The sequence below is a fragment of the Oncorhynchus mykiss genome, chromosome 8, assembly GCF_013265735.2.
Source record: "Oncorhynchus mykiss isolate Arlee chromosome 8, USDA_OmykA_1.1, whole genome shotgun sequence".
NCBI classification, from domain to species: domain Eukaryota; kingdom Metazoa; phylum Chordata; class Actinopteri; order Salmoniformes; family Salmonidae; genus Oncorhynchus; species Oncorhynchus mykiss.
This window is the reverse complement of record NC_048572.1, coordinates 11,146,289-11,167,328: the sequence shown is the minus strand read 5'-3', so window position 1 is coordinate 11,167,328 and position 21,040 is coordinate 11,146,289. Positions and strand designations below refer to the sequence as shown.

General features: G+C 43.5%; 2 protein-coding genes across 3 annotated transcripts in view; both read left to right on the top strand.

Annotated features, from left to right (window-relative positions):
* LOC110529362 (XK-related protein 5) overlaps positions 1-4,895 on the top strand; it is a 21,920-nt gene extending 17,025 nt beyond the window's left edge. The window contains exon 7 of the mRNA XM_021611502.2: positions 2,080-4,895. Within this exon, the coding sequence (XP_021467177.1) occupies positions 2,080-3,137 (1,058 nt within the window). The 3' untranslated portion in view covers positions 3,138-4,895. The remainder of the gene's footprint in view (positions 1-2,079) is intronic.
* Positions 4,896-5,259: 364 nt separating this feature from the next.
* LOC110529363 (translocating chain-associated membrane protein 2) lies at positions 5,260-19,221 on the top strand. Of its 2 annotated transcripts, XM_036984741.1 has the most exons (11): positions 5,261-5,464; positions 7,319-7,382; positions 8,712-8,821; positions 9,952-10,068; positions 10,181-10,239; positions 14,629-14,713; positions 15,096-15,166; positions 16,086-16,190; positions 16,798-16,941; positions 18,064-18,221; positions 18,306-19,221. In XM_036984741.1, exons 1-11 carry the CDS (start codon positions 5,345-5,347, stop codon positions 18,380-18,382), a joined length of 1,110 nt encoding a protein of 369 aa, XP_036840636.1. In that variant the 5' UTR covers positions 5,261-5,344; the 3' UTR covers positions 18,383-19,221. The 2 variants fall into 2 exon arrangements, with proteins under 2 accessions (XP_036840637.1, XP_036840636.1); XM_036984742.1 differs by lacking the exon at positions 9,952-10,068 and having other exon boundaries at positions 5,260-5,464.
* Positions 19,222-21,040: the final 1,819 nt, after the last annotated feature.

The window sequence follows — 21,040 nt, the reverse complement described above, 5'->3', positions numbered from 1 at the left end:
ATTAATAACTTCATAATTAAGAACACTGTAACAATATGGAACACTGTAACAATATGGAACACTGTAACAATATGGAACACTGTAACAATATGGAACACTGTAACAATATGGAACACTGTAACAATATGGTAGGCCGTCATTGTAAATAATAATTTGTTCTTATTGGACTTGCCTAGTTAAAAAAAAAAAAAAAATATGGAAGATAATGTATTCTACGAGCACCAATATCACTTCCTAAAAACACAACCTTATTGAACAATCCTTAGATAGCTTTTCAGAATTCACCAACAAATGGATCCACATGGAAAACTAAAGGCATAGAAACCATTAATGACTTGGTAACAAAAAATAAATTTATTTCCATGCCAGAACAAAAAAGTAATTTTGGGCTGACCAATGTAGATTGTTTCAAATATATGCAACTTAAGTTACACATCACAAAATGTCTATTTGAAATATTTTGGACATCAGAGCAACCTCGAGGGAATCTTATTTGAGTCCGAAAAGCATATTCATATGATAGGTAATGTATACACATTTTTGCAGAGAGCATATCCAGCTGACAATCTCTTAGAAAAAAAGTAGTGAAATAAAAATACTATTGGAACCAAGACTTAAAAAGAACTGAGGTTGGCACAAGATGGAGGGAAAGTTGGCGTATAACTAATGAAATTATAGTTAACACAAAATGTAAGCTTAATCTAGTATAAGCTAATGTGTAGACTGTATTATACAAGAGACAACATTCACACATTCTACAGTACAACTGCACAACTGCATGTCTTAAGTGTAAAACTAATCATGACTCAATAATCCATGCTTTCTGGGAATGCTATGAAGTCCAGAAGTTGTGGGCGGAGCTAGAAAGTTGGTTATCAGAAGAATTACAATGTCAACTTAATTTGAACCCATCTCTCGACATATTTCAACACATGGCATATGGGGGTGTAGTGAGATACCCAATGGGTTGGACGATTCTCTTCTCATCACTCATCTTGGAAATAAATCAATCCATCATCAGTAACACAATGGAAAAATCTAACCAAAATGGTGCAGTTTCAGGCCATGTGGCAGAAAGATGGTGGCACTGGAGATGGGAGTGTCTGCTAGTGGGTCTGGGCAGGTGTGATGTAGTTGATGTTTGTATGTTTATGTTTTGTATGGTTTATAAAAGAGAAAATAAAATCGGACAAAAAAAACTAACGCTAGACAAGGTGGGATCTTTTTGTGTGTCTGAAATGAATTATGTGAGAAATGGTGGAGCCTTTATGCCTTTATGTGCAAATATTGTTACTGTTTTCTAACCATCGTATGGACTTAAACTTGGGAGTCACTAAATGATATGGTGTGGGGTCCTCCCACTACGACTCAGGAATGTATACAGTTTATTTGGCTTTTTTTTTAAATGCAGATTTTAGAATGTTCACATAAATCTGTCGCAAATTGGATAGCAACCTAACTACTGTGCGGTAACCATAACAACAGACACTCCGACAGGGTCAAAGTTCTGCGAAAAGGAAAACGGAAGCAACTGTCTTCAGACAATCTGTCGGAGTATAAATTAAATGTTATTTTGACCAGTGAGGTTCAAAAACTTGATTTTTCATATATATTTCCAAACTATGAGGTTGGAATAATACTGTCCTTTTAGTGTAAGAGTTGTTTGAATAGACTTGTTTTGGTGGGATGAAGTTTTGGCCTGCCATTATGACATCACCAGACAGTAAATGAGTTAACAGACCAATAAGAAAGAGTTCCAAACCTCTCTGCCAATAACAGTTTTCAGTTTTCCCCTCCCAACTCAGACCACTCCCAGACAGTCCTAGCAAAATTCTTTCTTTTTGAGCATTTTAATTGAAAACAATCACATTAATTTACTTATTTGTTACCAAGAAATAATTTGATATTGATATAAAAATGGCTGCATAGGACCTTTTTAAAGCACCATGTCAAGCTTCAGACACAACCAACTTTTACTGTGTCCCATAGGGAACTTTCAATCCCATCACTTAATTTAAACAACCTGTACTATACTGCGTGTTTCTAAGTCTCCCCCTCTCTTTTCTCTCCCTACTCCAGGCACCACCTCTCTGGTCCTGTACTACCGCTTCCTCCACCCCAAGTCCACCGAGATCACCCAGGGCAAGGGTCAGCGCCTGGGCCACCACAACCACCACATGGGCTCCACCTGTCTAGAGGGCCTGGAGCAGGGTGAGACTTCCTACTCCCTGGGGGGTGGGGGTGGTGTCAAGAGCCTCCCCCAGGCTGCCCCCTCCTCCCTGCATAACCACGGCAGCTTCTCCCTCTCAGGCGTGGCCGGCTCCCTACTGGAGCATCCTGGGAGTTGCGGTCCCAGGCTGGGTAATTCGTGCCCCTGCCGCCACCACCACTGGCTCCTGATTCGCTTGGCACTAAAAACCGGTGACTTAGGGAAGATTAACTGCGCCTATGGTTCTGGCAGTGTGGCGGCCGTTTTGGAAGTGGACGAGTCCTATTGTAACTCTGAGGCCAAGAGTACGGGCGGTGGCGGGACGACCACAGCAGGCGGCGGCAGCTGCGACGGGGTCTCCGGGGTTTCCGGGACCTCAGTGTCTGAATCACAGGGAATGAATGGGGGCTTGGTACCCCTCTCGGACTGCAAGGAGGAGTTCCAGAGCGCTAGCGACGAGCCCACGTCAGCAGAGACGCCCAGCGAGGGCGAGGAGGAGAGTAAGGACAGCCTGGAGGACATGGAGAGCCCGCTGGAGTCTCCGGTGTCTGACTCCTTCAAGCGTAGCTCGCCCGAGGGCAAATTGTTGTTTGGGAAAAGCCCCGAGCCCTATTTCTGCCCTAACACCACCCTGTCCAGCACCACACTGTACTTCAGTGCCGACCCCCAGTCCCCCAGCAGCACCAGCAACCCCCACCTGGACCGGGTCAGCCCCCCCATGGGCATGGCAGGCCTTAGCTTCATCCCCAGCAACCCCGCCCATAGGGACATGACGGGCCTGCAGATGGGTCGGATGGGTCCGTGCTACACCTCAACACCCAAACTGGACTCTGGGGCGCAGGGGGACTCACCGCCCAGCATTCCCCATCTGAGTGGTCCCAGGAGGCAGCTGATACTGTCACGCCGAGACCAGGATGATGGATTTTAGTAACAAGGGAGAGATAAAAAGACAGATGGGAGAGAGAGACTGATTATGCTTCCTCTCTATTGCCTTTCCAATCTCAACGCTCAAAACCAGCTCCATTAGAGGCACACATATCTTATGTAATATACATTTCCTATAGATGTGCACCGTTACCAACTCTTGCTGATCATTCCAAGTACCAAGTACTTTCTCTTGAGGAGAGGCCGATACCGGCGAGTACCGATTCAAGTATTTATTTTTCATAACATGAACTTTAACCCAGTTCAATCAATGCTACCTCCTAATCAACCAAACATAATGCAGTAAACAAATAATGACATATTAAAACACAAAAATGCTTTAAAAAAATAATCATTTCAATACAATAACAGATATAGAAAAGTTATTCTACGAAAACTAGTAGGGCTGGGAATTGCCAGGGACCTCACGATACGATATTATCACCATACTTGGGTGCCGATATGCATTGTATTGTAATTTTTACGCTTCTATATGTATTGCGATTCGATGTTCCTAACATATTGCTCACTATATGTCTGCTGCAGAGGGACCAGAGAAAGGAATGAGAAAACGAGTTTTAATCAGTCATGGACATAAGTGCCGAAAATAAATTCTCACCATTTATAAAGGAGAACACGCTATAGAAGGAAAAACACCGGAGTATTGGCACAGGTACAGCGCAAAATTTATATCGCAATATCGTAAAAACAAAAATCCCGATGTGTAACCGTATCGATTTTTTATTTTTTTTTCTCCCATCACTACTAGACAGGAGACACGACCCCGGCTAAAGTGAAGATGCCCACCACAATATGTCAGCTACATATCTGAACTTTGTATCTGCTAGCATTTACAGATACCCTGTTCAAGTAGTAGCATATCGGCCCGATACCAAGTACCATTGATAGTATCCGTGCACTTCTAATTTCCTTGTGTGTTTTTGTTATTCTTTTGAAATGATGCTCGCTCCCCCCTGTCCCCCAAAATGAACATATGATCAGGGGGGTATTCACTAGGAACCAAACAAAACCAACCGGAAGCAAACGGTCTTAACAGGGAGTGACTAAGCTGAACTTGTCCAATAACAAACAGTTTTCAGTGCAAAAACGTTTTGCCACCTTTTGCTATGGTGTGGAGTAATGACTACACCACAGGTGAACATATACATTCATTTGCTGACACTGCTTTAGGACAGACCGGCTCCAATGTCGTCTCGACGAAACTGTTTGACGCTGAAATTTGACAGGTGTCTCGCTTTTATAGAACACCATTTGCCTTTTGCGAAGTTGTTCATATTAACAAACATTTATTGCTAAGAGCTAATTCATATTTTTAAGGCACATTGTTGTCAAATATGTTTTTTTAAAATTATTTGTCTCAAAGACATGTTGAACATGTTAACTTGCTAAATGTAGTTTTTCGGTTGAGATGCTATATAATATGTTTTTGTACTGTCTCGGGCCCATGGTTAAGTTTCCACACCTCAATTGTGACTAAGGGATATCCAAGACATGTTTTGCTGTGCTAACTTTTCCATCTCTCTTATAAGGGATCATTGTAATGTTGACTAAATGTTCTATAAAGGACCCAGGATGAGATCCATGGACGACGCATACAGAACACTAAAATGATGCTGGTTTTCATAGTTTTCTCCCTCTCAGGTGTTTGCCTATTCAGCATTTTGTTCCATAGGTCAAGGCCACTGGTGGCTTGATAACAAAGAAGCAATAAAGGTTATATTGGGTGGACATAATGCAAAAAGTAGTTTAATTATTTGGTCTTTCGTTGAATTCTGTGTACAAATTAATGTATGCATTATTATTTTATATCTACATTAAAAGCAAATAAGTTATGTTATGCTTGTAGGTATTACATGGTAATGCATAGGTAATATGGGGTAATTTGTGTCTTTATTTGTCCTTTTGAAAAGAGGGTGACTTGTAAACAAGCTCGCTCAGTTATTAATGCTAACTAGTTTTACATACAAATCATTTCGAACATTGTTGTTGTAAATAAGAAAATGCTTTGAAAGTTCTATAAACGTTGTGTACCATTCTGGAATTCTGAAGGAATTTCACTTCGCCTTGCCTTTAATGAGGCATTTCAAAATCCTCCCCTTTTAAGAATGTGCACATGCGCAGAGTGGGGAAACAGTTAACTTCTGAACTTCGCAGGCAGAACATTTTGGGGGAAAAAGTAATTCTGTTGAAATGGCATTCCGGAGGAGAAACAAGAGTTATCCCTTCTTCAGCCAGGAATTCTTAATACAAAATCATGCCGATATCGTCTTTAGTTTGGTCATTTTTATTCTCATTGGATTGATGTTTGAGGTGAGATGAATTCTGATTTCAATTTTTTGACGAATACATTGTTGCAGTTTTTGTTACAATGCAACAGTTGTCTACCTAGGGTTACAAAGTAACAGTTTAGCAGAATTTGTTTATCGTTTGTGTTCAAGTTGAAGCGAAAGACAGGACATCTTTACAGCATCATTTCCTTCATCTCAACATCAGTCTGTAGGCTATTTCATCTACGTTTTTGTCAGCTAAAACGGGACTAATTCCATTTCAAATGTAAACATTTTTCTGCATATGATTAACCCATTTTAAAGTGTTGTCACTTTGTAAAAACAATTCAAAACTGACAATGTGGTACCTTTTGCATTGATGTTCAACTAATGAACTCGTTCGGTGTGTTTGCCATCAACGAAAAGGTCATTTAAGGCACATCTAATGACATTACATGTTTTATACCATCCCGGTGCCAAAGCTTTTCGACTCCGGTAACGTTAGTCCGCTGTTAACTGCCACGTCTCCATCTTTGAGCGATGCTATTTTGCAATGAAAGAGTAGACTGGCTCACTTTCCTATGCTCTTGATACCAATTGTGTTCCATTATCTATTTGCGCCCTAGCTGTCATTTTAATTAAAGGACAAATGTAGGCCTAAAATTGTACCCCTTTGACTTCGTGATTAGATACTTGAATGGTTCGACCAGAAACGGTCGTCATTGAATGATGAATTGGCACAGAAATACTTGCCGTAGTCTAATCCGTTAAAATAACAGTATGGTTTGTTTGGCAAAGTAATTTTCATTCCTGCGATTGATTGTTTTTTAGCCTAGGCTCTTTAGGAGTCAATCCGGAATTTAATTTCCCTTCAGCGAGCTATTGCCTCTATGTGTTCCTATAGACTATGGGGGGGAGTTAAACCAACACGTTTCAGAAAAAGAGTGAAATCCAATGTGTGAACATTTCACTCTCCATAGCCACGTAAACGAGCTCCTCTCTCATGAACTCGGTGGGCATTAGTTTTGACAATGCACCAGTTGGCAACTTGTTAGTGCACTCCAGTCTAGAGTTTAGTCTACTGTGAAGTAGCATCAGCCCTTCGTCAATGCAAGCCGTGTCATGCCGAGCCTACATGTTTTTTTCTTTCTCTTTCTACAGCACAGTCATACCTCGGCATTCCAATAGTGTGTGATTGCAGCCTTGAATTCAGGGCATTCCTGCATCTGCAGTAACCCCACCCCCCCCAAGCATCCCATTGGTTCCTGCATGAATGCCATCTTGTGAGAATTTTGATATTCTGGATTTCCCCTGATTTGTGTACTGGAGTCCTAGCTAGCACACAGTGTCCTTCACTCCAGCCTGCCGAACACCTGCCCTTGCAGTCCTTAACAGAACTGTGGGAAAGCAGTGCCTGACAGGCGGGGGGGGGGGGTGGGGTGGGGGGGGGGGGGGGCAAACGACACTGTCTACTGTTGTTGTCCTAGCTAGCTAGCCACCGGTGTCGCCCCCCCACCTTCTTCTGTGTGCATCCTACGCCACCTACTGTACCACCCCCCCGACCCTCCTGTGTACCGGATTCCTATCTTAAAAAGAGGGGTTCCTCCAGATGCAGGAACACCCAGAATTGCAGGCCACATTTACATCCTTCTCCGGGTTAATTTTCAAAGCACAATGTCAAATTACGCCCAAAAGTGGGAGGTGTTTGAGAAAGTAGCCATTTTTTGAAGCAGTTTGAGGATAGAGACACACACACACACACACATCCATTACCAGACTGTCTGTACTTGATTGCTTTATAGAGGAGGTCATGCATAGGCACGTCACTTGGCAGTGTCAAGAGGGTAGTCAGACAGGATAGATATAACCTAAATGTGATTATGGTTCTCTTTTCTAGGCAACAGCAAAGACTGCCATATTGTTTATTCAACCTCAGTACAACATCAGCACACCGTCACCAGGTTTGTGCCACAACCCCTATGCTGCACTACATCCACAACCCCCATGCTGCACTACATCCACAACCCCCATGCTGCACTACATCCACAACCCCCATGCTGCACTACATCCACAACCCCCATGCTGCACTACATCCACAACCCCCATGCTGCACTACTACCACATCAGCTATGCGTCCCAAATGGCACCCTATTCCCAATATAGTGCACTTCTTTTGACCAGGGCTAATAGGGCTCTCGTCAAAAGTAGTGCTCTATGTAGGGAATATGGTGCCATTTAGGATGAAGACATACTATGGACTAAAAGGATCTAGACCTACTGTATATTTGCTCAGTGGCATTGCATCACTCTGGCTGCATTTACACAGGCAGCTTCATTCTGACCAATTAGTGGAAAAAACATTCAGAATTGGGCTGCCTGTGTAAACCCTTTGTTAGAGTAGGCCTATCTGCTATTTCTATCAGACCTGGGTCAAATACTTTCAGATACTTGAGCTGCACTTGGTTTAGTTTGCCTAGTACAATGGAACCAATGGAATAGAAAGTGAAAACGGCAAGCTAAATCAAGTGCACTGCACTTCAAACCCTTTCAAGTACTGATGAAGGCGTAACTGCCGAAACATGTAAGCCTGCCCGGCTGAAAAAAATACATAAAAAAAATGGTGAAATGAGGTGACGTCTTTTAGTCCTTTTTTTAAAAAAAACTGGAGTTTCCCAATGATTATTGAACTTGGGATTTAATTGGAAGTCCTTGTCATATATGGACGAGCACCCCGCTATTAAAGCGAGAGTGCATCTGTTACCCACTCCACAATGTGAATTTGATCTAGGCCTGATTTGTATTCTAGTTTTCTTCCTTTTGAGTCTGAAAGAGCAGCAGAAAATAAGTTGCTCTGAGAATACCTGTTGTCATCAAAGCATTCCTAGCTGTAGCCTACGTTTGTGTGTATGACCAGTGTCTCTTGTTATTCATTATGCCTCCCTGTTCTCCATTGTTTGTCCTCCCGTCTGTCTTCCCTTCCGTCTGCCCTCCTGTCCGTCTGTCCACCCTCCTGTCCGCCTGTCTGTCCGTCCGTTCTCCTGTCTGCCCTCCTGTCTGTCTTCCTGTCCATCTGCCTGTCCGTCCTATCTATCGGTCATCCTGTCTTGTCTGTCCATTCTTCTGTCCTCCTGTCGGTCTTCCTGTCTGTCGGTCTTCCTGTCTATCTGGTCTTTCTGTCTGTCTGGTCTTTCTGTCTGTCTGGTCTTTCTGTCTGTCTGGTCTTTCTGTCTGTCTGGTCTTTCTGTCTGTCTGGTTTTCTGTCTGTCTGGTCTTTCTGTCCGTCTGTCCAGAGGGAGAGGTGACGTTGTACCAGTACGGCTGGCAAGACTGCACCACCATCCTCTTCTATTTCTTCATCACCATCATCCTCCACGCCGTGGTGCAGGAGTACATCCTGGATGTAAGTATTACCAAGACCCACTGTATTTTGGGTATTAGTGTTTTTGTATCCCCTAGATTATTTTTTCTAAGTAGGGTGCAAAGGTTCCCAAAGAAACAGCCAAGGCACTCTGGAATCTTAACTGGCTGTCAATTGAAACCAATATATGCTAAACTATTACAGGCTGGAGTCAATGGGGCTAGGCGGGGTGGCCCGACTTATTGATACAATGGTAGGGAAACACAAGTGGTGAAATGGAGATTCAGGTCTGAGTAGAAGAGCACCCTTTTAAGCACAGATGTAGGATCAGTCAATCATTACATGAACCATTTGAAGTGGACATGCGAAACTGACCTTAGATCAGCGTCAATGGGCCTACTCCATACAGACTCCTCAGGAGGTCACAAGGTCAAATTTAGTTATCCTTCTGTCTGCTCTCCTAGATAACTTGCAGGACACAGGAATGTAGCCTGTGCTCGTATCCACAAAGCATTTCAGAGTAGGAGTGCTGATCTAGGATCTATACCATTATATACTTTATTCATTATGGCAAAAATTCTAAAAGGCTAAACTGATCCTAGATCAGCACTCCTACTCTGAAATGCTTTGTGGATACGGGCCCTGATCCCAAATCTGTTTGGGCTATCTTCCTAACTCCTAAGTTTAGCATGACCGTGACCATAAGAGTTGGCAAGACAGCACAAACAGATCTGGGACCCAGGTAACAGGAATGAGATTGTAATAAAAATGGTTGATCTCAAAAAAAGGTAACGGGATAGTTATTATTTTCCTCTCTAGCTCCATAATCAAGTGTGTTTTACGATGGCTTAACGCTTGAACAGCATGTCTCTGCTCAGAGGGGTGTACTACAAAGCAGGATATGGAGTTAGCCAGCAAACTTGTCAACATTTTCTGATATAACTCTGATTTATTTAACAAATGAAAAGACATCTAGGTTCAGCTTTTTTTTTTTATGAACCATAAAATCAGTAGTTATTTCTGTTATCAAAGTTAGCTGGCCAACCCATTGATCCTGCTTTGTAGTACACCCCTCAGAAGGGCTTCAGAGTGGCTAAAAATAGCCACCTTGTTTGTAGGTAATTTTATTGTTGTACACTTCATTTTGTATCATAATGACTTGTTGTTGTTAGAAAGTGAATAGGCGCCTCCATCTCTCAAAAAGCAAGAACACCAAGTTCAGTGAGTCAGGCCAGCTGTGTGTGTTTCACCTGGTGTCCAGCGTGTGGAGTTTCTACATACTTATAACAGTAAGAAACGCACGAATGCACACAAACACATACGCAGCCACACACACATCAATGTGTAGTGTTAGGTCAAAACTTCATGAACAATTCCACTGTCTCCCTTTTCCCTTTGCAGGAAGGATACGTGTTTCACCCAAGCACCCTTTGGGAGAACTACCCACATGTCCACCTCCGGTATGATGACTCAGCACTAAACAGGGTCTGCATCTGAAATGGAATAGCAGACTAATCTTAACCAGACCTGTAGGGGTAGTTCCAGTGATATATATATATATATATATATATATATATATACATACATACATACATACATACATACATACATACATACATACATACAGTGGGGCAAAAAAGTATTTAGTCAGCCACCAATTGTGCAAGTTCTCCCACTTAAAAAATATGAGGCCTGTAATTTTCATCATAGGTACACTTCAACTATGACAGACAAAATGAGAAAAAAAATCCAGAAAATCACATTGTAGGATTTTTAATGAATTTATTTGCCAATTATGGTGGAAAATAAGTAGTTGGTCAAAAACAAAAGTTTATCTCAATACTTTGTTATATACCCTTCGTTGGAAATGACAGAGGTCAAACGTTTTCTGTAAGTCTTCACAAGGTTTTCACACATTGTTGCTGGCATTTTGGCCCATTCCTCCATGCAGATCTCCTCTAGAGCAGTGATGTTTTGGGGCTGTTGCTGGGCAACACGGACTTTCAACTCCCTCCAAAGATTTTCAATGGGGTTGAGATCTGGAGGCTGGCTAGGCCACTCCAGGACCTTGAAATGCTTCTTACGAAGCCACTCCTTCGTTGCCCGGGCGTTTGGGATCATTGTCATGCTGAAAGACCCAGCCACGTTTCATCTTCAATGTCCTTGCTGATGGAAGGAGGTTTTCACTCAAAATCTCACGATACATGGCCCCATTCATTCTTTCCTTTACACTTTGCAGAAAAACAGCCCCAAAGCATGATGTTTCCACCCCCATGCTTCACAGTAGGTATGGTGTTCTTTGGATGCAACTCAGCATTCTTTGTCCTCCAAACACAGAGTTGAGTTTTTACCAAAAAGTTATATTTTGGTTTCATCCAAATGCTCTCTAGCAAACTTCAGACGGGCCTGGACATGTACTGGCTTAAGCAGGGGAACACGTCTGGCACTGCAGGATTTGAGTCCCTGGCGGCGTAGTGTGTTACTGATGGTAGGCTTTGTTACTTTGGTCCCAGCTCTCTGGAGGTCATTCACTAGGTCCCCCTGTGTGGTTCTGGGATTTTTGCTCACCGTTCTTGTGATCATTTTGACCCCACGGGGTGAGATCTTGCGTGGAGCCCCAGATCGAGAGAGATTATCAGTGGTCTTGTATGTCTTCCATTTCCTAATAATTGCTCCCACAGTTGATTTCTTCAAACCAAGCTGCTTACCTATTGCAGATTCAGTCTTCCCAGCCTGGTGCAGGTCTACAATTTTGTTTCTGGTGTCCTTTGACAGCTCTTTGGTCTTGGCCATAGTGGAGTTTGGAGTGTGACTGTTTGATGTTGTGGACAGGTGTCTTTTATACTGATAAGTTCAAACAGGTGCCATTAATACAGGTAACGAGTGGAGGACAGAGGAGCCTCTTAAAGAAGAAGTTACAGGTCTGTGAGAGCCAGAAATCTTGCTTGTTTGTAGGTGACCAAATACTTATTTTCCACCATAATTTGCAAATAAATTCATTAAAAATCCTACAATGTGATTTTTGGGGGATTTTTTTTCTAATTTTGTCTGTCATAGTTGAAGTGTACTTATGATGAAAATTACAGGCCTCATCTTTTTAAGTGGGAGAACTTGCACAATTGGTGGCTGACTAAATACTTTTTTGCCCCACTGTACGTACATGCATGCATACATACATTACATACATACATGCATACAGTGCCTCAAAGTATTCAGACCCCTTGACTTATCCACATTTTGTTACATTACACACGTATTCAAAAATGGATTAAATAAAAAATCCTCATCAATCTACACACAATACCCCATAATGACAAAGGGCTAACAGGTTTAGATTTTTTAGCAAATTTATTAACAATAAAAAAACTGGTCCCTTATGTACATAACTATTCCAACCCTTTGCTATGAGACTTGAAATTGAGCTCAGGTGCATCCTGTTTCCATTGATCATCCTTGAGATGTTTCTACAACTTGATTGAAATTACCTGTGGTAAATTCAATTGATTTGACATGATTTGGAAAGGCACACACCTGTTTACATAAGGACCCACAGGTGACGGTGCATGTGAGAGCAATAACCAAGCCATGAGGTCGAAGGAATTGTCCATAGTGCTCCGAGACAGGATTGTGTCGAGGCACAGATCTGAGGAAGGACACAAACATTTCTCCAGTATTGAAGGTCCCCAAGAACAGTGGCCTCCATCATTCTTAAATGGAAGAAGTTTGGAACCACCAAGACTCTTCCCGGAGCTGGCCGCCCAGCAAAACTGAGCAATTGGGGCAGAAGGGCCTTTGTCAGGGAGGTGACCAAGAACCCGTTGGTCACTCTGACAGAGCTCCAGAGTTCCTCTGTGGAGATGGAAGAACCTTCCAGAATGTCAACCATCTTTGCAGCACTCCACCAATCAGGCCTTTATGGTAGAGTGGCCAGATGGAAGCCACACCTCAGTAAAAATCACGACAGCCTGCTTGGAGTTTGCCAAAAGGCACCTAAAGAATCTTAGACCATGAGAAACAAGATTCTCTGCTCTGCTGAAATCAAGATTTAAATATTTGGCAAGAATGCAAAGCCTCACATCAAATCAAATGTATTTATATAGCCCTTCGTACATCAGCTGATATCTCAAAGTGCTGTACAGAACATCTGGAGGAAACCTGGAGGCACCCCTACAGTGAAGCATGGTGGTGGCAGCATGCTGTGGGGATGTTTTTCAGCGGCGGGGATTGGGAGACTAGTCAGGATCGAGGGAATGGATCAAAGTATAGAGAGATCCTTGATGAAAACCTGCTCAGGATATCAGACAGGATTGAAGGTGAACCTTCAAACAGGATAATGATGCTAAGCACACAGCCAAGACAGCGCAGAAGTGGCTTCAGGACAAGTCTCTGAATGTCCTTGAGTGGCCTAGCCAGAGGCCGACTTGAACTTGATCGAACATCTCTGGAAAGATCTGAAAATAGCTGTGTATCAATGCTCTCCATCCAACATGACAAGAGCTTGAGAGGATCTTCAGAAAATAATGGGAGAAACTCACTACAAGCTTGGCACACCTGTATTTGGTGTCATACCCAAGAAGACTCCAGGTGCTTCAATAAAGTACTGAGTAAAGGGTCTGAATACTTATGTAAATGTGATATTTCAGTTTAATTTAATACATTTGCACAAATGTCTAAACCTGTTTTTGCTTTGGCATTATGGGGTATTGTGTGCGGATTGATGGGGGGGGGGGACTATTTTATTTATTTTAGAATAAGTCTAATGTAAGAAAGTCAAGGGGTCTGAATATTTTCCTCATGCACTCTATATATATATATATATATATATATATATATATATATATATATATATATATATATATATATATATATACATACATACATACATACATACATACATACATACATACATACATACATACACACACACACACACACACACACACACACACACACACACACACACACACACACACACACACACACACACACACACACACACACACACACACACACAATAGATGACTGATAGGGGGCGCTGTGTTTTTTTATTTAACCAGGTAGGCCAGTAGAGAACAAGTTTTCATTTACAACTGCGACCTGGCCAAGATAAAGCAAAGCAGTGCGACAAAAACAACGGAGTTACACATGGAATAAACAAACGTACAGTCAATAACACAATAGACACATCTATGTACAGTGTGTTCAAATGTAGTAAGATTAGGGAGGTAAGACAATAAATAGGCCGTAGTGGTGAAATAATTACAATTTAGCATTTAACTCTGGAGTGAATAGATGCAGAAGATGTGCAAGTAGAGAAACTGGGGTGCAAAAGAGCAAAACAAAAAAAACTATATGGGGATGAGGTAGTTGGGTGTGCTATTTAATGATGGGCTGTGATGAAGCCACCTTGCTTCCATCTTGGAACTCCTCCATTTTAATTGTTTCAAAATATAGAGAAATGCATTAATGTCCACATTGGATTTTGCCACATGTATTACATTAAACACCTTAATGCATACTTTAAATTATATTATGTCAGCTAAACAAGTTAAAGATTAAAACGAATAAAAACATTTACCTTAAAGTATAATTTTGAGATTACTAATGTTACTGTCGCCACTACAACATACTTAAATACATGTAATTTTGTTCTTGAAACATTTAATTGAAATAGTGTAGAATTCCATTCATTTCCATGGAAGACTGATCCTACTGGGGATTGCCGGTGGCTTCAAAGCCTCTCAATGACAAATGCATAGCATCAGCAATCCAGGGTTTCAATAAATCACTCGGTAGTTCCCCTGCTGTGTACTGTATCCTTGAACAACCGCTCTCTCTCTCTGTTGCAGGTTTCAGGTGAAGTTCTTTTACCTCACTCAGCTGGCCTACTGGCTTCACGCCCTACCTGAGCTCTACTTCCAGAAAGTACGCAAGGTCAGTGCTGAGGCTGTGGGAAACAGAGGGCTGATATCTCGTGTGTGTGTGTGTGTGCTGTGCGAAAACAATTAGCTGAAAGGAAATCTTCATTAAATCAGCCCATAGACTAAGGAATTCTGTCAGATTATATTCAACGTAAAAATTGTTTACCCCTAATGACAATCACATGTTACTTTCCTGACATTGAAAGCTGCAATTCATCTCATTGTCCATAGACTCCTTTACTTTCAAGGTGTAAAACAATATGGAAATGTGCTATTCGGGTGAACTATTCCCTATATTAGTTTGCACCCACATGCCGTCTTTCTGAGTGGTTCCATTCCTGTTGACAGACAACCAGAAGTTCTTGGTGTGACTGCTCATTGTTGTTGTTCCTCAGGAGGAGATCCCTCGCCAGCTGCAGTACATCTGTCTCTACCTGCTGCACATCTCTGCAGCATACCTGCTCAAGTAAGCACCTAATAGAAGCACTACTAAAATCACCTATATAAACATAGATAAGTACCTAATAGAAGCACTACTAAAATCACCTATATAAACATAGATAAGTACCTAATAGAAGCACTACTAAAATCACCTATATAAACATAGATAAGTACCTAATAGAAGCACTACTAAAATCACCTATATAAACATAGATAAGTACCTAATAGAAGCACTACTAAAATCACCTATATAAACATAGATAAGTACCTAATAGAAGCACTACTAAAATCACCTATATAAACATAGATAAGTACCTAATAGAAGCACTACTAAAATCACCTATATAAACATAGATAAGTACCTAATAGAAGCACTACTAAAATCACCTATATAAACATAGATAAGTACCTAATAGAAGCACTACTAAAATCACCTATATAAACATAGATAAGTACCTAATAGAAGCACTACTAAAATCACCTATATAAACATAGATAAGTACCTAATAGAAGCACTACTAAAATCACCTATATAAACATAGATAAGTACCTAATAGAAGCACTACTAAAATCACCTATATAAACATAGATAAGTACCTAATAGAAGCACTACTAAAATCACCTATATAAACATAGATAAGTACCTAATAGAAGCACTACTAAAATCACCTATATAAACATAGATAAGTACCTAATAGAAGCACTACTAAAATCACCTATATAAACATAGATAAGTACCTAATAGAAGCACTACTAAAATCACCTATATAAACATAGATAAGTACCTAATAGAAGCACTACTAAAATCACCTATATAAACATAGATAAGTACCTAATATTAGCACAAATACATATGAAAGTGCATGAGCACATATACACAAGCATATCTAAGCACCCATATAATCCTAATACTCCCCTCCATGTCCCTCCCTCCTCTCCCACAGTTTGAGTCCTGTGGGCCTGGTACTCCTCTGCCTGCAGTACCTGTCTGAGCTGGGCTTCCACATCGCCAGAATATTCTACTTCACTGATGAGAGCCACCAAAAGATGTGAGTTCCTATTTCCAACTCTGTGGCTTTGTGGTTAGTGTCTGGCCTCCGATTGGAAGGTTGGAAGGTCCCCGGTTGAGTCATACAAAAGACTCTTAAACTGGGACCTGATCCTGCTCATCTTGGAACTCATTATTAAGGAGATAGCTTGGGGGTAAAGGCCCTGTGATCGACTGTCCAGCTGTACTTGTACATCAAGCTGCCTAACGCTACAGAATCAGGAGACGGGCTCCTGGCCAATGGGCCATTCTGGCTCGGACAAGGCTTGCTTACCTTTGTCATAACCTTCTTACTTTACAACAACATATCATATAGAAGTGCTGTTCATATTATAATGTGACGTGAACAGCACTTCATTAAAAGTAGACTCTGTAATATGACATCACCAGACATATTGGGGCGACTTCCTGAAAAACAACCTGCCAAGACTCCCACTATTGGCTCATTGCATATATATATATATATATATATATAAGTGTGTGTGTATATATATATATGCTGGAAGTCTCCCTGCTGCTTATGATGATGTCTTATTGCTGACTACCTTTAATGGCACTGCCTTGTGATCATAATCCACTTCTTCTGTTATTTACTGATGTGTGTCCAGGTTTGACCTGTGGGCCGTGAACTTTGTGTTCACGCGGATGGTGACCCTCACACTTGTGTTCCTGGCTGTGGGTTTTGGGTTGGCCCGTGCCGAAAACCAGGGGCTGGACTGGGACATGGGGAACTTCAACACCGTGCTGATACGGTAAGGCTTTTTAGTAGCTTCTATGTCTATTGTACACATGACAGACACCAGTATTTCTACGTGCCTCCTTCTCCCCTCCCTTCTCGCCCCTCCCTTCTCGCCCCTCCTTTCTCCCTCCTCCTTTCTCCCTCCTCCTTTCTCCCTCCTCCTTTCTCCCTCCTCCTTTCTCCCTCCTCCTTTCTCCCTCCTCCTTTCTCCCGCCTCCTTTCTCCCGCCTCCTTTCTCCCGCCTCCTTTTCCCTCCTCCTTTCTCCCGCCTCCTTCTCTCGCCTCCTCCTCCCTCCTCCTTCTCCCCTCCCTTCTCCTTCTTTCCTCCTCCCTCCTCCTTCTCCCCTCCCTTCTCCTTCTTTCCCCCTCCCTTCTCCTTCTTTCCCCCTCCCTTCTCCTTCTTTCCCCCCTCCCTCCCCTCCTTCTTTCCCCCCTCCCTCCCCTCCTTCTTTCCCCCCTCCCTCCCCTCCTCCTTCTCCCCTCCCCTCCTCCCCTCCCTTCTTTCCTCCCTCCCTTCTCCCTCCTCCTTCTTTCCTCCCTCCCTTCTCCCTCCTCCTTCTCCCCTCCCTCCCCCCTCCCTCCTTCTCCCCTCCCTCCTTCTCCCCTCCCTCCTTCTCCCCTCCTCCCTCCTCCCCCTCCCTCCCTCTCCCCTCCCTCCCCCTCCCTCTCCCCTCCCTCCCCCTCCCTTCTCCCCTCCCTCCCCATCCCTTCTCCCCTCCCTCCCCCTCCCTTCTCCCCTCCCCTCCCCCTCCCTTCTCCCCTCCCCTCCCTCCCTTCTCCCCTCCCTTCTCCTTCTCCCCTCCCTCCCTCCCCCTCCCCTCCCTCCCTCCCCCTCCCTTCTCCCCCTCCCCCTCCCTTCTCCTTCTCCCCTCCCTCCCTTCTCCCCCTCCTCCTTCTCCCCTCCCTCCCCCCCTCCCTTCTCCCCCCTCCTTCCCTCCTCCTTCTCCCTCCTCCCTTCCCTCCTCCTTTCTCCCCCCCTCCCTTCTTCCCTCCCTCCCTTCTTTCCTACCCCCTCCTTCTCCCTTTCCTTCCTTCTCCCCTCCCTCCTTCCCCCTCCCCCTTCTCCCTCCCTTCTCCCCCCTCCCTTCTTGCCTTTCTCCCCTCCTCCCTCCCCCTCTCTCAAACCTCTCTATAGGATGCCTGTGTTGTTGCTGGTGAGTCTGACCCAGTCCTGGCTCCTGTGGAAGTTTATCCGTTTCCAGCTGAAGCGGTGGCGAGAGTTCAGACATGAACAGGTCGCTAGGAAGAGGGTCGCCGCCAAGCAAACCCTCCGACCGCTGAAGAGAGACTCCAGTGAGTGGACACGCGCTTTAATAGTACGAGTTGAAGACCTATTACAGCAAGTGTATTTGTTAATGTGTAAATGCCCTCCTCCAGTTGGCCACCATGAAAACGGCGCAATCAAAGCTGAGAACGGAGCCTCTCCTCGACCCAAGAAGATCAAGGCCCCCTAATGGCTCCACCTGTAATGGCTGCCTGAACAGTGACCCTGACTATATGGCTTATCAATCAGAGGAACAAGAAACTGGTCTCACACCATTCATCCTCTTCCTGTTTTACGTATTTTCTGGAGGTGATGTGGGGGCTGCGTAGGTCGCCATGGCCACAACAAGGCTTATAAAATGCAATTCCAAAACCAAACCCCCCTCGAGCCCTGAACAGACATTTACTATCATATCAGTATTTTTTTATACAACTGTCTGCTATGGACACTCGGGTTCTGATCTCCATGTATACTGAACGATGTATGTTATTTGTGGCACACTGTATACGTAATATTGAATGTGTTGGTGCCTGTTCCTTGTGCGTTAAGAACTGTACTGGTCTGGGGTTTGTCCAGATGCAGCTGTTTTTCAGCTCTGCTGTTGAATGAGTCGCTTTTAGCATGGGTCGTATTCATTAGGCACCAAACGGAAGAAAAGTGACAAACGTGGACGGACTGGACTTGCCCAAGAAGAAACACTCATTTTCGGTTTCCTCTGCAAAATGTTTTGTGCCCTAATAAACACGACCCTGGTTACTTGGTGCAGGAAGAATGTTGCTGGTTCTACAGTGGTCCTAAAGGGATATCAGAGCGTGATGGGCGGGACCAAGGTGAGATTGGACCAATTATGGGGCTCTGGTTACTCCTTGGCCCCTCCCTCTGGGCCATGGTCAGTGTGGCTCGGACCGTGCTGTGGTCACTTTACACAAACATCCTGATGACCACCATGTATGTGGGATAATACTGCATGCTATTCCATTGTTTTTAGTTTTCTATTTTTACTTTATTAAATAATACATGGTTCTCAAATGCTGAGGTTTGAACGGTTATTTTTGTCTATTGCATCATTACCACGATGGAAATCGGTTTTGTATGTGTTAAAACGTACGGAGTGTTTCCAAGTCATTTTACTCTAATGACCATAGCCACAATGTAGGAAGTATTGCAGGCCCAAAGGGGCTGTGTCTGAATGTTACTAGCTGTCAATTCCCTACTTCCTCCCTTCTTGATTCCTGTCATAGCTCATTGGAGAGAGGGACCTTGGATGCTCCCTTCCACTGCACTTTGACTTGAATTGAGGACGCATGGATTTGGGTCTTTGTAGTCTTACATGCCAGCCAGCCTCTTTCCCTATAGGCTGTAAGTAGGCCCTGGCTCACAAATCTATGTCTGTAGAGTGAGGCAGATTGATGTACACCCCCTGGACAGGTGGCACAAAAAAGGACAAATTGCAATTGGCTCAGAACAGGTCAGCAATGCTGGTCCTTGCATGTACACAGAGAGTTGATATTAATGTAAATCTCTCCATGCACCGAGCTGTCTGTCTAAAGAACTGGCACACAGCTCGGACACCCATGCATACTCCACAAGAAGTCTCTTCACAGTCCCCAATTCCCGACTAGACTATAGACGGCGCACGGTACTACATGGAACTCTATTCCACATCTAACTGATGCAAGCATTAACATTTGATAAAAAAAAACACCTTATGGAACAGCAGGGACTGAAGCAACACAAACATAGGCACACACACAATAACATACGAACTATACACACACATGGATTTAGTACTGTAGATGTGGTGGAGTAGGGGCCTGAGGGCACGCATTGTAATGTTTTTAAAAGGGTATGAACTGCCTTAATTTTGCTTGACTTCAGGAAGAGTAGCTGCTGCCTTGACAGGAACTAATGGGGATCCATAATAAACCCCAGGAAGAGTAGCTGCTGCTTTGGCAGGAACTAATGGGGATCCATAATAAACCCCAGGAAGAGTAGCTGCTGCTTTGGCAGGAACTAATGGGGATCCATAATAAACCCCAGGAAGAGTAGCTGCTGCTTTGGCAGGAACTAATGAGGATCCATAATAAACCCCAGGAAGAGTAGCTGCTGCTTTGGCAGGAACTAATGGGGATCCATAATAAACCCCGGAAGAGTAGCTGCTGCTTTGGCAGGAACTAATGGGGATCCATAATAAACCCCAGGAAGAGTAGCTGCTGCTTTGGCAGGAACTAATGGGGATCCATAATAAACCCCAGGAAGAGTAGGTGCTGCTTTGGCAGGAACTAATGGGGATCCATAATAAACCCCAGGAAGAGTAGCTGCTGCTTTGGCAGGAACTAATGGGGATCCATAATAAACCCCAGGAAGAGTAGCTGCTGCTTTGGCAGGAACTAATGAGGATCCATAATAAACCCCAGGAAGAGTAGCTGCTGCTTTGGCAGGAACTAATGGGGATCCATAATAAACCCCAGGAAGAGTAGCTGCTGCTTTGGCAGGAACTAATGGGGATCCATAATAAACCCCAGGAAGAGTAGCTGCTGCTTTGGCAGGAACTAATGGGGATCCATAATAAACCCCAGGAAGAGTAGCTGCTGCTTTGGCAGGAACTAATGGGGATCCATAATAAACCCCAGGAAGAGTAGCTGCTGCTTTGGCAGGAACTAATGGGGATCCATAATAAACCCCAGGAAGAGTAGCTGCTGCTTTGGCAGGAACTAATGGGGATCCATAATAAACCCCAGGAAGAGTAGCTGCTGCTTTGGCAGGAACCAATGAGGATCCATAATAAACCCCGGAAGAGTAGCTGCTGCTTTGGCAGGAACTAATGAGGATCCATAATAAACCCCAG

Bases quoted from the DNA above. Each gene is read 5' to 3' on its own strand.
- LOC110529363 (XM_036984741.1), top strand. From the start codon at position 5,345: ATGGCATTCCGGAGGAGAAACAAGAGTTATCCCTTCTTCAGCCAGGAA. The intron at 10,069-10,180 runs GTAAGAAACGCA...TTCCCTTTGCAG, and splicing joins GTTTCTACATACTTATAACA to GAAGGATACGTGTTTCACCC. The intron at 16,942-18,063 runs GTAAGGCTTTTT...ACCTCTCTATAG, and splicing joins TTCAACACCGTGCTGATACG to GATGCCTGTGTTGTTGCTGG.